Below are 15,264 nucleotides of genomic sequence, written 5' to 3' on the forward strand. Positions count from 1 at the left end.
CAAATGGCAAAGACCAACTGTGGACAGCTGATTAACAATAAAGAAAAACTTGTATATCTCTACTCTCTTATCCTAGCTATGATGAATCCATAGGGGTTTTTATAACTACACATTTCAGACATTCCTTTTTTGGGAGAGCCGTCGGAGTTTTGACCAGGTAGATAGATTATAGCAGTTTTGATAATTACAAGGGAGGTAATGACACAACTGTTTTGTGTGGGTGTTTTTCTTGAGAACTGGGTGTAATTCTAGGCGACAGAATGTGGAAATGGATTTATTTTTCAGATTGCAGCACAAACTCTATGTACTAAAGTGGCAACGACCCATAATAATCCTTAGGAGACTATCAAACTGGAAGTGGATATCCTTGAAACTACAAGGGGATACTTTCACCCCTCCAGCCAAGTTCTCCAAAGAGTTAATGATGAAACCTCAATCACATTCAGCACCCAGATCTAAATTCATGAGATCTAGGTTCGTCACACAATTAGCATTCGAAGCAGACGATGAACCAAACTGAGCTATATACAGTGTGAGGGGTGTGGCTGTCTTTTGTATTTCCAAAATCAGCTGAGGGGCTGACATGTCATCTGAATTAGAATAAAATTTAAATGTACAGGAGTTTTATGAAATTAACATCTTGACCCTCCACCTATCCCCTGCAGGGGGCATAAGGACATAAGTGGTCCCTCAGATAAGCAGGGCCCAGCTAAGAACCAAAAACAAACCTGATCTGGAAGCTAACCAGTAACCAGTGCAACTGCCTCAGCACAGGCTGGATATGGGTCCTCCAGGATGACCTTGTAAGGACCCTAGCAGCTGCATTTTGAACCAACTGCAATTTCCAGGTCAGAGATAAGCATAGGCTCGCATAGAACGAGTTACAGAAGTCTAATCTGGAAGTGACTGTTGCATGGATCACTGTGGCCAAGTGTTCTGGAGACAGGTAGAGCACTAGTAGACTCATTCTGCATACAGATAATAATTTAGAGAGGGCTATGTTGACTCATTGGATTAGGCTAAATATACTACTTCCATTTCGCACCTAACAACAACAACTACTTCCATGGTATGGAACATCTTGGGATTTCCCAAGAAACTTCAGTACAACCAGAACTAACAACAGAGCAGCTGGATAAACTCTTAACTATCATAATGCTTTCCTTCTTACCAGCTGCTCTCTGCTGTTCAACTCAGGCCTGAATATTATGATATAGCACTTGGGGAAAAAGATGCAGCTCAGTAATCCAGCACTGGAAGCCAAGATGGAGAAGATCTCCATGGCCACCATGCCTTTCCCTTTTGTGCTCAAGTAGCTTGGGACAAAGGACAGCCAAACGCTGCAAAAGATCAACATGCTGAAGGTGATGAACTTGGCTTCATTGAAAGTGTCAGGCAGCTTCCGGGCTAGGAAAGCCACCATGAAGCTGACGGTGGCCAAAAAGCCCATGTAGCCCAAGACACAGTAGAACATGGCAACTGACCCTTCATTACATTTCACAATGATGTTCTCTGTTGATGAGACCATGTCCAAATCTGGGAATGGGGGAGAAGTGCTCAACCAAAGGGCACAAAGTCCTACTTGAACAAGGGAACAGGAAATGATGATAGAATACGCCATTCTTCTCCCCATCCACTTCCTGAAAAGATTTCCGGGCTTGGAGGCCATGAAAGCTGCCACCACAGTCACTGTTTTTGCCAGGATGCAAGAAACAGCAGCGGAGAAGATGATGCCAAACATTGTTTGTTGGAACAGACAGGTCAACTTACTGGGCTGTCCAATGAACAGGAAAGAGCAAGTGAAGCATAAAAGGAGCAAGGCGAGGAGAACGTAGGTGAGGTCACGATTGTTGGCTTTGACAATGGGAGTCTTCTGATGCTCAATGAAAATTCCAAGTACCAGAGCAGTGATCAGCAAAAAGAAAATTGCTAAGCAGGTTAACAGAATGCCCAAGGGTTCTGCCAAGGAGAGGAAATCTGGGGTCTTGGGGATGCATTGATCTTGACTGCTGCTTGGATAGTGATCTTCTGGGCAGGCAACACAGGATTCCATGTCTGGAAAGAGATGTTCATTTAAAATTTCTGAGCAGGGTTATTGCTGGAATTTCAATCAGTAAGTAATTGGTGAGGTCAGCCTTGAAGGGCCGTTGTTAAACAGTTTAAGCAGCTAAGCTGCACTTGTGTGCTTACTATTGGTAGAGGGTGGTCAGTGCTGGGATTGCAGGCACGAGCAGTGGAAAATCCCCAGCACATGGCCTGAGAGACTCCTTTTGATTGAGCTGCCCACTGCCCACTTCCTGCCCACTTCAGGAAGAAGCAGCTCAGTGTGTGTCTTTTGCTGAAGCATGCAAGCAGCCATTAGTCTTAGCTATCTCCATCTGCTGATGTGTCACATGTAATCTTCCTGCAGGCTAGCCACAAGAGGCTTGCAATGTACTGCTTTTGTAACTTTTTAAGCTTTTGTACTCTGCTTCAGTAAGGACACTGAAGCAGATGAATATGATATATGTCTGCAAATCATCTTTCCCAGTAAAGATTACTCTCTTTTAAACCTCAAACTGCAGTGAGTCTGGATCTGTACCTTATCCACCAAGGGAACTAATAACTGCATACTTTCAAAACGCTCTGTTACTCTGCAGCTCTATTTCTTTGGAGGGACCAAAAGTCCTAACAGATATGAATAGGGATGAGAAGGAATGAGCTAACGAATGTTTAGCACTGTTCCTGTTTTTCATATTCTTTGAAATGCAGTTATTCAAATACTCCTGGTCCAATTCCAGCCATTAGTTCATAAAATTTCTTTCTGTTTAACTCAATGAGTATTTGTAATGGTACATCTCCTACCTTCTTGGTTTGATATCTTTCCATCTGGACATGGAGCACAGTCATAGCAGCAAAATTTTTCACCTTCTTTCTTTTTCCTGCTGTATCCTGGCTTGCAGTGGTCATTGCAGATGGAGACTGGAGGCACCTATTCCAGGAAAATATACCAATTTAGACTTCCAAAGGCCATTTAGGGTGGACTGAATATACAAACAATGTGATGTCTGATCACTCCAAGAGAACATGTTGATTATTTTAAATGCTTTTGGGGGGACCCTGGGGGTCCAGAGAACCAGCCAACATTGTATTTGGGGTCTGCCAGCTGTTTGACAGTGTGTGCGGTCAGTTGGGGCTTTGCCCCATGCATGTATTCAGTGAAGACCTGAGACAACAGCTTGGGTTCATCTAATTTATTTTATTCATTAAAAATAATCTGTAATAATAAATATTCTAATATATTTATTTTATTTTATTTATTCGATTTTTAGCCCACTGCTCCCAGAACCGGCTCACGGCAGGTTACATAAAATTCAAGAAATTTCAACATACAATCAAACAGATAAAAACCCATTAACCCCCCTTTAAAAACCCTCAACATTACAAAATCCAAAAATTCAGATGGCGGAAAATCATATCCTTTACATAGCTTCAGAGGCAACAGGGGGCCAGATGTTTGGACATCCCCAATATCTTTATCTATGCAAAATGTACAGAGTGGTGTCCCACCATAGCTATGCTACAACTACAATATCTATTGGAAAATAATAAATTAAACGTAAGGTCTTTAGAGATCACAGGCGCTAGCCCATCTAATCGCATGAGCATTGTAAGGTCAAACAAGCATTTTGGGATTGTCAAGAAGGATGGGATTCCCTTATGGAAAGTACAGAGAGCACCCCCAGCCTCGCAGATGGTACTATTGATATTAAACTTCATAGTCAATGTTTTGATAGTCTTACAGGCTCGGGGCCACCCATACCTACATGGTTTAGCCCTTTATGCCATGCAATTCTGTCCTCATAAATGGTGAGCTCCTTTCTTGGAGGACCCAAAGGATCTAGCCTTCCAATCTTGCTGCGGGCATAAGAGTTGTTTGGGAAAGTGACCAAGTTTGTAATATCAAATCCACTTGCTAGTTCTCCGTAGCTATTGAATACGATTTCATCTCCAGCACTATTATTGAATGATTTCCCACACAGGAATAAGTGGAGCTGGGCCAAATGAGAGAAAGAGAAAGAGAATCTAAGAATAGTATTGTCATTAATGAAATGCTGACCAATGCGTTTCACACCAGCATATAGTACAGAAAACATGACAGGGGATCTAAGTCACGGGGAAAGAGTACCTGCCAAGGCTCCATGTTCCTCCTTTCCCGTGTCTTCCTGTTCTTCATGTCCATCAAATGCAAGGCATTTGCCATGGCATAAACTATGTTATAGATGCTGTAGCTGTGGCCGATCATCTTCATCTCAAAAAATGTTGCTGGAAGATTCTCCAGCTTCTCTTCTCCAGTACACAGCTCATTGTTGTCTGCTGGTCTTCTAGAATTGGGAAAGGAGCAGCCAAATACTTCTTCCCAGAAGTTCTTGAAAAAACCATCCCGATGAGTCCAGGGAGGTTTTACTGTCTGAAGAAAGGTCTGGAAACCTGTTAGCTCGTTGGAATGGATTGTGAAAGAAAGAGCACCGTGAAATATTTCTATGTCCCAGGATGTCTGAGCGCTTGTGAAGGTGAAATCAATTTGGGCAGTTGTGATCCACACTTTGCCTCCAGAGCTTCCTTCGGCATACCCCAAATCAGTTAAAGACCTTAACCATATCGCTGTTGCTAGCCATATAATACAGGCTGTTTCTCCATGTACAATAATTGCATTGCTTTTGCTTTCTAGGAAAGCGGAACTATTTGTGTAAAAGTTTTCCATGATATCCGCTGCTGAATCTCTGTGTATTTTTGTTGCAGCTCTTTCTGTGAAGGCTGAACAGATCTCATGCTCAGACAGCATCGGTTCCAAGGCCCGCAAGAAATGTTCCCCAGCTTGGTCATCTGTAGTGATGAGCCCAACCCATTTCCATCCGAAATGTAGAAGCAATTGAACAATTCCCACGTACTGAAGGCCTTCATTGGGCACCATGCGGTAAAAGGGAGGGAAATAGATTCTGTCACTTGTTGATTCAAAAGATCCATATGACATCTAGGAGAGATAAATATGGGGAATCTGAGAATACTCTTTAGAGGTCCACTTCCCAGCATTAATGGAGTGAGGATACCTTTGCTTTATTTAAAATTATTCCATGTGACTTTGACAACGTCCTGCTCAAGGTTACTTCTTCCAGCTCTTCCAAATATGGAAGATGTGGAAATGGAGACCTGGGTTTAGCTCCTGAAGGAATCAGTTGATATATATGAGTACATTTTAAAAGGCTTGTGTCTCACCTAGGTTGTTCAGGAATCCAGGACTAACTGATGGTTTAGTGGGTGAGCAGCATGTTCTCTGCCCTTTTCCATTTGGCTTGTGAATATTTATGAACCTCCTATACATTGTTGGCTTTGAGTGGGCTGGAGTTAACTAGGCCTTTTCTCAGGCCTATTGTTAGTACTGATGTGGCATTAACTGGATATTCCTGAATAGTACCAGTATGTGCTTAAAGGTAAAGATCTTGGTGAGGATCTAGAGATATCTCATCAATCCAGCCATTCTAGTTGACCAATGAGAAGGTTCAAAGAATGTAAGTTCATTACTGAAAATATGTTGTTGACCAGTAAGAGGTGGTGGTTATATACCATTTAGGATATAGGCTAGGAAATAGAACCAGAGGGCGAAACACCCTTCCATACATAGAGCTAGAATGGTTTTACCCATTATGTTGATGATCTTCCAGCCTCTTCTCCCTCACTCCCCTTGTCCTGGTGTACCTGTAGGTGATTGCAAAGGCTATGCGTGTTGTAAGAGGACTTCCCCAGTTGTTCCTTTCTACCCTGCTGTATGTGGTACTGTGCCACTGCTCAATCATTGTTTTTTTGTCTGCTAACCATAGCTTGAAAGGCTGATAACAGCAGTGTTGGTGGTACACTGCTTCATACAACCTCATCCCTGACTGCAAGTTCTGGCAGGATATTCAGGTTTACGGATGGACAAGGACCCAGGCACACTTTGAACACTGACTGATATGCTTAGATGGAAAACTATCTTTCTTTGCTATTCCATCCCAATTCACTGGAGCCCAAGAATACTTGAGATGCTATATGAAAACGCACCACACTGATCTGCCTTATGCAGAATGAGATCCTTGGTCTATCTAGATCACCTAGTGGCCATGGCTCTTTGGGTTCACAGACAAGAGGTCAGCATTTTGTACAACAATATTCAGGTTCAAATTTGTAGACTTAATGCTTTAAAAATATCCCATAATAAGGGAAAACTTCATAATAGAGGAGCTGATCAGGGGAAAAACAAACCAGGGAAGTCAGAATGAAATCAGAGGAGCAGGGCCTCCTTTCAATCTACCCTCCCTCACATCTGCGTGTGGATCTGAGACTCTGTCTCAGTTTGCCGTGTCAATATAATAAATAAACAAATTAATACATTTCACATTCTTTTCTCACTTTGTTTCCAATGATGACCATCTTCTTTGTGAACCTTCAACAGTACTGCCATTTAGTTTATATGACAGTTGAGAGCCCCCAATCATCTCCATGTGCCGATATTACCTGCGGGATCTTGTAAAGACCCAAGATGTCTGCCATGTGTTTGGAAGTATCCAGACCTAATCCCCCGATAACTCCCACAAGGTTTTTCCTGGCGCCACACTGATAGTTGGGAACAAACAGACATGATTTGAAAAGGAGGTCCAGAGTGCTTCGATAAGCCATCTTTGCTTCAAAGTGGTTGTCGAGGATGTGAAACCCCAAGGTGAGATTCGGTAAGATTTTGGGATTCTTATTGATCTCTTGGATGGCAAACACCAAGGCCAGGATGTGCTGGTAGAACTTGGGGACAAAACTTAAAAACAAAATAGCCTTTTGTTTGACAGGAGAATTATACCATACCATTGTACTTTTTTTTTTTTTGCAAACTCTATCTTTAAATACCTAAGAAAAGTTCTGTTGGGAACTGTTGGGATGGGACTGTGTGTAGATTCAGTTTAAGTAGCAACATGTCTGATACATCTGTAATAGTCATGGAAATTACAAGGCAGTTCCATTATCTCTCTTGCTATTTGTACTTAGCATTCAACCCCTTCTCATTATGTCCTGAGAGAACAATACAGTTTAAAAATGGGACCAATGCTCTACAAGCCATTGATAAACTGATATTTTCCTGCATCTTATAACAATTTTTCCAGATGAAAATGTCGCATGAGAATAATTTGCAGTAACCTCATGTTATCAACCAAACCCAAACAGCAAAGTTCAGTTTCAATATGGCAATAAAATACATTGGGAAAGGGATCCTGTAATTTGCCATGTGAGTATAATTCAGCCCTTTTGCATTGCTGAAGATTCATCTTAGAATGTCAGCAGAGAAGAAAGAACCATCAGAAACCTAAAAACAATCATTGGGACGTAGGGGAAACATTCCTTACTATAGCAGTTCAGTAGATTCCTGAGAAGGGTGTTTCTCAAAGGAAATGTTGGGGGAATGCCCTCCGATATGAGTTACAACCGCACCAATGAGCATCTCAGCAGGCTGATACCACTCATGGGGAATCTGAAGGGCTTCTGTCTGTAGACATTTCAAAGTGTGCATTTTGTGTGGCAGAGCAGGAACAGCGTCAAAGATTCTGTCTTGATGATGGCAAAGCTTCCCTCAAGATGCTGAGTCTCCTGGTTTTCCCTAGGGCTTCCAGAAGACAACTTTGCTTGCAGCTGGCACTGTCAATACATTTCTGGGCCTGGCTTGAGCCTGTGACTGAGAGGGGTCCAAAATGCAAATGTTGAACACCAACTGAAGAATGTTGATGAACATTGTTGATGAACAATAAAGAACCTCTACGTCTTCAGTCCGTCATCTTAGCTACAGTGGAGTCACAGAAGTTCTTATAACCCTACACTTCAGATGTTCCTATTTTATTGAGAGAAATCTGTGTTTTGGTTGGGTAGATTAATTATAGCAATTCTGCTAATTACAAATCAGGTAATCATACTGTAGCTTTTCTTGAGATCTGTGTACAATTTTCTTTTTTTATGTCGGGATGTGGAAACAGATGTGTTTTTCAGATTGCAGCACAACTACGTTGTACTAAAACTAGCAACATCTCCCAATAATCCTTAGGAAGGAATCAAAAGGAAGTGGCCGTGAATGGAACTGAAGGGGCCCTAGTACAAGGGGATACTCCCTCCCTTGCTACCAAATTCTTCAAAGAGTTGACCTCAATCACGCCAGACACCATACAATTAGGTAGGTGATAGGCCAAACTAGGCTATGAAATGTGAGTTGTGTGTTGAACTCTCACTGTTTTTTTCTCTTTCCCAGATCAACTTAATTAAGATGCAAGTTTACATGTTAGAATTCTGGCCAGAGCTCATGTTCGCCTCGGAGAATTTTATGAGAAGCGGGATGGTTTTGGCGTTTTGGCATTCAGTTATTCATTGATGGTGTCATTGATGACTGAAAACCTTCTTCGCAATGTGTTCGGGTGTAGAAAGAAGAGATGCATTCTCTGCGATGGCAGGATTTAAATATGCAAAGGAGGAACATACCACAGGCTGTTGAAAGTTTAGTTTTATTGAGAAAGGAGCTGGAAGTCTGCAACTGAGCCAATCCTCACAACAAGATCACTATCAATCCACTGAGTTAGTTATGAGTCAAATGTATCAGAAGTCAAGAAAGTACACATAATAGATGACACCAAACGTTGTTTGTCGCAGGGAGCAAGTCACCTTGTTAGGCTGTCCGATGAAGAGCAAGAAGCTTAAACAAAGTGAGGTGAGGAGAATATAGGTGAGACCCCGGTTGTTGGCTTTGACAATGGCAGTGTCCCTGTACGTAATATGAAGATGCCAAAAACCAGAGTCGTCACCAACACAAAGAAAATGCCCAAGAAAGCTAGCAGGAGGCCCAATGCTTCTTGAAAGGACAGGAAGGTCAAAGTCTTGGAAATGGACAAATCTCTGCCCATGTTCGGAGAGTGATCTTGAGGGCAACCTCTCCTTCCCACCTCTTCCAGGCCCATCATTAGCCATTTTTGGAAGGAGGGGATGGATTGACATGACCATATGTGGTCATATCATTTGATAAAATTAATTCCCACCCATTTAGGAAACTCTTCCCAGGACATCAAGAAACCCCAGGATTTCACAAAACACTGGTTGAGAAAGTCATTTGTTATTGAATCACTCATTTTGTTGATAGATCTGACTCACTATGTATAATATGTGAGAAAAATAGACTATAATTAATAGAAATACATAAAGGAACCATAGATAATCGACCATGTTTATTAACCTAAGATTTAATATCATCACATGCATTTTGTATTTGTAAGGAAATCCAAATAGATGGGGTAGAAATATGATCCAGTACTTTAGAGTCCTTCCCAGACAACCACTGATTCTACAATGTTTACACTCTAAATTGTTTGGTGTATACTTGTCCTTTCCCTCAAATAAACCACTACCCATAGTGGTGATATTCAACCCCATGGGAAGAAAAGAATTAAATAAAGATAACTAGATAAATATAGATACATAGATTAAGTATAGGTGAAATGACTGTTAGGGCATTGGGACAAGATAATAAGGATTTAGTTCTTGCATCAAAGAGTGAGGTGCAGTATATGAAAAAATATCATTCCATAGAGATGAATTTCAGAGCCTAATGGAATCTGTGCCAGTGAGCTTACCAGCATTTCACTGTTAATTATAACATGTTTTATAAGTCTATTGACATGGACTTTAAGATTAGTTAATTCTTTCTCATTAGTTGCCCTCTGCTGTTAAGTTTTGGTCTGAGTACGATGATATAACACTTAGGAGAAAAGATACAGCCCAGCAAGCCAGCACTGGAGGCCAAGATGGAGAAGATCTCCACAGCCACCATGTATTTCCCTTTGGCGCTCAGGTAGGTTGGTACAAAGGACAGCCAAACACTGCAAAACACCAACATACTGAAGGTGATGAACTTGGCTTCATTGAAACTGTCTGGTAACTTCCTGGCTAAGAAAGCCACAACAAAGCTGACAATGGCCAGGAAGCCCATGTAACCCAACACACAGTAAAACATGGCAACAGACCCTTCATTACATTCCAGTATAATTTTGTCAGTCACCGAGTACACATCAAAATCTGGGAATGGGGGAGAAATTGTTAGCCACACAGTACAAATTATGCCCTGGACAAGGGAGCAGGATAAAACAATGCAATTGCCCAGTTTGTTCCCCACCCATTTCCTCATCCAGGACCCTGGTTTGGTGGCCATGAAAGCGAGAACAACAATAAGGGTTTTGGCTAGTATGCAAGAGACAGCCACTGAGAAGATGATGCCAAAAACACTTTGTCGAAGGAGGCATGTTAGTTTTTCTGGTTGACCAATGAATAGAAAAGCACAAAGGAAGGAGAGGAGGAGGGAGACGAGGAGGATGTAGGTCAGGTTCCTGTTGTTGGCTTTAACTATGGGAGTATCCTGGTGCTTAACGAAGATCCCAAGTACCAAAACTGTGATGAAACAAAAAGAAATGGCAGAAATAGCCAGACTTATCACCAAAGGTTCTTCATAAGACAAGTAGCTTATGCTTTTGGGCATGCATGAATCTTGTTTATTGTTTGGATACTGATCTTCTGGGCATTGAAAACATTCATCTATGTCTGAAAAAAGAAAATATCTGCACTCATTACGTAATAAAGTTTTGTGTCTGAAAGATAATTCTTCAGACGTATCATGGAGATATATTCCTAAGAAATATACTCAGAGAAGTTCCAGAATCAATTTTGCTCTTAATTTAGCTCCCCACTCTTTCACAGGCAGTCAGTGGGGTGACCTTGGGATAGTCACAGTTCTCAGAGTGCTCTCAGCCTCACCTACCTCAAAGGTGTCTGTTGTGGGGAAAGGAATGGAAGGTGAATGTAAGCCGCTCTGCGATGCCATCAGGTAGTGAAAAGCAAGGTGTAAAAACCAGCTCTTCTTCTAAATTTCCAGAAAAGCTCAGACCCATCAAAGACAGAATTATAGATCCATTGATATTATCTTTCCTACCAAGGACCCATTATGCACGGGGGTTTTAGCGCACATTCGGGGTGGAATGGCGGCGACTAAAATCACGGATAACGCACGGAGCCGGCTGCAACCGGCTGCAGCTTCGGTGCATGCCGCCGAAAAAGCCGCGTCAGTGAAACGCGGAAGAAAGCGCAGCTTCCGGGTGAGCGGGGCGCAACCAGAAGTGGCGCCCGGATCGGCGCGTGCATAATCGGTTACTCTGGGTTTTGCCGCCGTCGCGCCCCGCCCCGTGTATAACCGGTATGCATCGCGTCTTCCCCCTCCGCGTTTTCCATGTGACCCGAAATCGCCGTTTCGGCGGCCGTGCATAATGGGCCAATGTGATGTTCTCCAGTCAAGTATCATGCTATACAGAAAAACATGCATGCATCACTCATCACCTCTGCTTTTCACAATTTGAAAATAATCAATACTCCATGTGAGTATTCTTTTTTGGGAGTAAAGTATAGAACAATACACAGAATAAGTACACCACTGGTCGTCTTATCAGCAATAAATCAAGAATGACTTGCTAAGCAATATTAAGGTACATCTGAACATGCTGGATCACAACTTGGGCACACATTAGATCACAGCCAATGTTTCAGACCACTCTGTATAATCATATATTACCTTCTTGGTTTGAAATCTTCCCTTGTGGACACGGTTGGCAAATATAGCAACAAAATGGCTTCCCTTCCTTCTTCATTTTGTGATGACCCAAACGACATTGGTCATTGCACCGAGAAAGGGGCTGCGTCTGACCAGAAGTGAAGGTGAAAGTTTTAACATTCAGAATGATGTTTTGAGAGTTTGTACCTCATTTGTAAAATGACACTTAAGGAACAGATTGTGGCTGACCTGACATGGGAACCATTTTGAGTGTTAGAAGGGATCCTCCAGAAGGTAGGATGAACCGATGGTCAACTTATATTACAAGGAAGTATTGACTATTGTTAAACGGTGAAATTTACATGAACTGCAATATATGGAAAGGGGCAAGCCACTGATGAAAATTGTGTGTAGAGATGTAAATCTGGACCTCGTTTTGTTTTGACTCAATGAAATTGAGACACAAGAGATTGTGGATATTTAAAAATGCTTTATTGATTCACCTTCTCATCAGTCCTTTCTGACCAATGAATCACCTTTCTTAATACTGAAAAAGCCAAGTAATAGAATACAAATTGCGTTTGGACACTACCTGGTTAAAATAGTGGGGCCATACGAAGGTGTCTCTACAAATGGTGAACTCTTTGTCTGGTGAAGCTTTTGGCTCTATACTTCCAACTCTGACTCGAAGAAAGGACCGGTTCGGGAAGGTAACCCAGTTGATAATATCAAACCCAGATAATGACTCGTCGTTTTGAGCAAGTGAGATCTTTTCCTCGAGGCTGTTGTTAAAGGAGATGCTTCGCAGAATGTGATGGAGCTAGATTGGGGAGGGGACAGTCAACTAACAAGAACATCTAAAAAGACACACAACAACCTTTCAGATCTGATGGCCAAGAGGCGGATTCTGCTTTTTGAAATAATCATTTGCGGGTGAGTAGTTGGGTTGCCACCTCCAATTTGGGAGATTCCTGGAGATTTGGGGCGTGTGTGATGGGGACTGCGTTTGGAAAGGGGACATAATTCAGAGGGATATAATTGTGAGGTTCCAGTCAATATTCCCAATAAGCTGACTTATAGTAATTGTAATCCATGGACATCTGGGGGACCACAGTTTGGCCATCCCTACTCTAGAGGTTGCAGTTGACTATAAATAATGCCCAGATGCTTACCTGCCATAGTTGTGGTTTCAGGAGATTCCATTTCCTTCCAGCCACCATTCCTCTGTGTTTGGGTGTGAATGAATTCATGGCATGCAAACCTTGTGACACAGCATAAATCGCATTGTAAATGTTGTGGCTATGACTAGTCATGCTCAGTTCAAAGACAGAACTAGCTAGGGTCTCCACCCTCTCCTGCCCAGTACAGATATTTTGGAGCTGACTACTTCCTGTGGAGTTGGGGAATGAACATAAAAAGACCTGTTCCCAAAACACTTTGATAAAACCGTCTTCTTTCCCTGAAGTAGGGTTCTTACTGTGAATAAATTTCCAGAATCCTGATGGCTCCTCAAAATGAGGAGCAAAGGATATTGCACCATGGAGAAACTGTATGTCCCAATTCCCTTGAAAGGCAAGAGATGAAAAATCCATCTGTGCCGTCAAAATCCATACTTTTTTTAATGCCGGTAGATCCTCTGTTTCCGGTATCCGAAGCCACAGCCTCAAAACCATCATGGTCTGAATTTCACCATGCACTATGACTGCATTGGCGATGCTTTGCAAAATTGCCTGGTATTTTTGTAACTCCCCGGCTACTAAGTCAGTCATATCGCTGGAGAAAATCCCTCCTGGGAATGTGTCTATGAAGTCAATGCAGATACCCCATTGGGGGAAAATGGGGAGCACGTTCTGTACAAAGTTTTCTCCATTATCGTCGTCCAGATAGAGCACTCCAATCCATGTCCACTTGAAAAGCGACAATAACCGGCAAATGCCCTCATACTGAAAGGCTCCATTGGGGAACATTGGATAGAAGAAGTCGGCATGATTGTTGTTGTCCCATACTGGGGCAGAACCATATATAAACTAAGAGGCAATGGAAATGAAAGATACTTTCCATAGTGAGGCCATTTTGCTTGTATGTAAACCATATTTATACATGCCATGGCCTTTCCTAATAACGTTACTAAATCTTCCCCAGCCCTAACAGTCTCACTAAACGTACAAACTCCCCAATCTGATCCATGCCTATGCCAACCCTAACTCTAACATGAGAATCTATCTTAATATAAATCCCTATTTTTAACGTATTTTTTACAGAATGTTGTCAGAAAACATTTATACATCCCATGGCCTTTCCTAACTACGTCTCTAAGATTTCCCCAGCCCTAACTCTCCCACTAAACTGAAAAACCTTCCTACCTGAACCATACATAAGCTAACCCTAACACTAACCTGACAATTTACAGTAATATAAATCCCTATTTTTTACATACTTTTAACATGTAGAATAATGTAAAAAATATTTAGACATCCTGTTGCTTTTCCTAAACATTTTTCTTCGAAGAGCTATGCAAGGAATGGCACTGCATTTAATTGCATTGGTTCCTACCTTGGTGCCCTAAGATAAGTTGTCCCATTCAGTTCTCATGTGCCATGTCCACATCTTACCTGTGGAATCTTGTAGGTGGAGAGAATGGTCGCCATGTGGAGGCAGATATCAAAATTAGGCCCCCCAACGACAGCGACCAGATTGTTCTGAGCATCGCATTTGTAGTTTGGGGTGAATCTGCCTCGTGTCGAGAGAAGTTCCATTGAGGCAAGATAAGCATTGCTTGCACTGAATCGGCTGTTATAAATGTGGAAGCCCAGGGTGAGATTCCGTAAAAGCCATGGCTTTTCGTTGATCTCCTTGATGGCAAATTCCAATGCCAGGATGTGCTGGTACATCTGAGGTATGGATCTGAAAGGCAAGTTAGATTTTTGCATCTGTTTTTGTTTAAATTGTATTTTAATGGACCAAATTATTTTATGCACTGAGCTATATAGCTTATTTGAGTTAATCATGCCAATAGTAACTTTGGTCAGACTTACAGCTGTGATATTAAAAGAAGCACATTGTACTATCAAAAGAAATAGAGGATTGATAGCACACCCCAAGAATGATGAATGAATGAGAACCCCAAGGATTTACTAAATAAAATGTTGCATTGCTTTTCCTATATAACTATGAATTTTTATTTTTTTTTAAATCTAAATAAATATCAACACCCTGGTGATAACAAACGCTACATCAAACCGTGGTTATTGTCAGCTACAGAAAGTTTTGCAAAGATCCTAGTGGTATCTTCGAGAGAGGCATGCCATGTTTCTAGAAAGCAAGTGAAAGGTGGGATGCCACTCATTCTACACTTTGCTGACCTTAATATGACTGCCTAGGACCTAGCGATATGATTTTAAGAACGCCAAACGCTTACATGGGGTCATCGAAGAGCTTATGAAAAGGGTAGCGTTCAAAGGTTATCGGATCGGAGAACATGTAGATCTGAGAAATAATGCCACCAATTATCAAGTCTCCTGGCTGATAAAACTTGTGACGAACAGGGACAGGATTCCTGGTCTCGCACATCTTAATGGAAAGCTTGCACACCGTCTGAGGAAGCATCACTAGTACCACTACCACATACACCACCATGC

The 15,264-nt window shown here is 41.9% G+C and overlaps 2 protein-coding genes across 2 annotated transcripts; both read right to left on the reverse strand.

The window, feature by feature from the left end:
• Positions 1-1,150: 1,150 nt before the first annotated feature.
• LOC143826570 (vomeronasal type-2 receptor 26-like) lies at positions 1,151-4,954 on the reverse strand. Its single transcript, XM_077315405.1, has 4 exons — positions 4,169-4,954; positions 3,807-4,034; positions 2,845-2,971; positions 1,151-2,055 (listed from the first exon to the last, which is right to left on the reverse strand). The coding sequence occupies exons 1-4, from the start codon at positions 4,952-4,954 to the stop codon at positions 1,151-1,153; spliced, it is 2,046 nt and encodes a 681-aa protein (XP_077171520.1).
• Positions 4,955-9,727: 4,773 nt separating this feature from the next.
• LOC143826571 (vomeronasal type-2 receptor 26-like) lies at positions 9,728-15,262 on the reverse strand. Its single transcript, XM_077315406.1, has 6 exons — positions 15,045-15,262; positions 14,239-14,416; positions 12,799-13,653; positions 12,219-12,446; positions 11,648-11,774; positions 9,728-10,626 (listed from the first exon to the last, which is right to left on the reverse strand). The coding sequence occupies exons 1-6, from the start codon at positions 15,260-15,262 to the stop codon at positions 9,728-9,730; spliced, it is 2,505 nt and encodes an 834-aa protein (XP_077171521.1).
• Positions 15,263-15,264: the final 2 nt, after the last annotated feature.

This window comes from Paroedura picta, chromosome 16, assembly GCF_049243985.1.
Source record: "Paroedura picta isolate Pp20150507F chromosome 16, Ppicta_v3.0, whole genome shotgun sequence".
NCBI classification, from domain to species: domain Eukaryota; kingdom Metazoa; phylum Chordata; class Lepidosauria; order Squamata; family Gekkonidae; genus Paroedura; species Paroedura picta.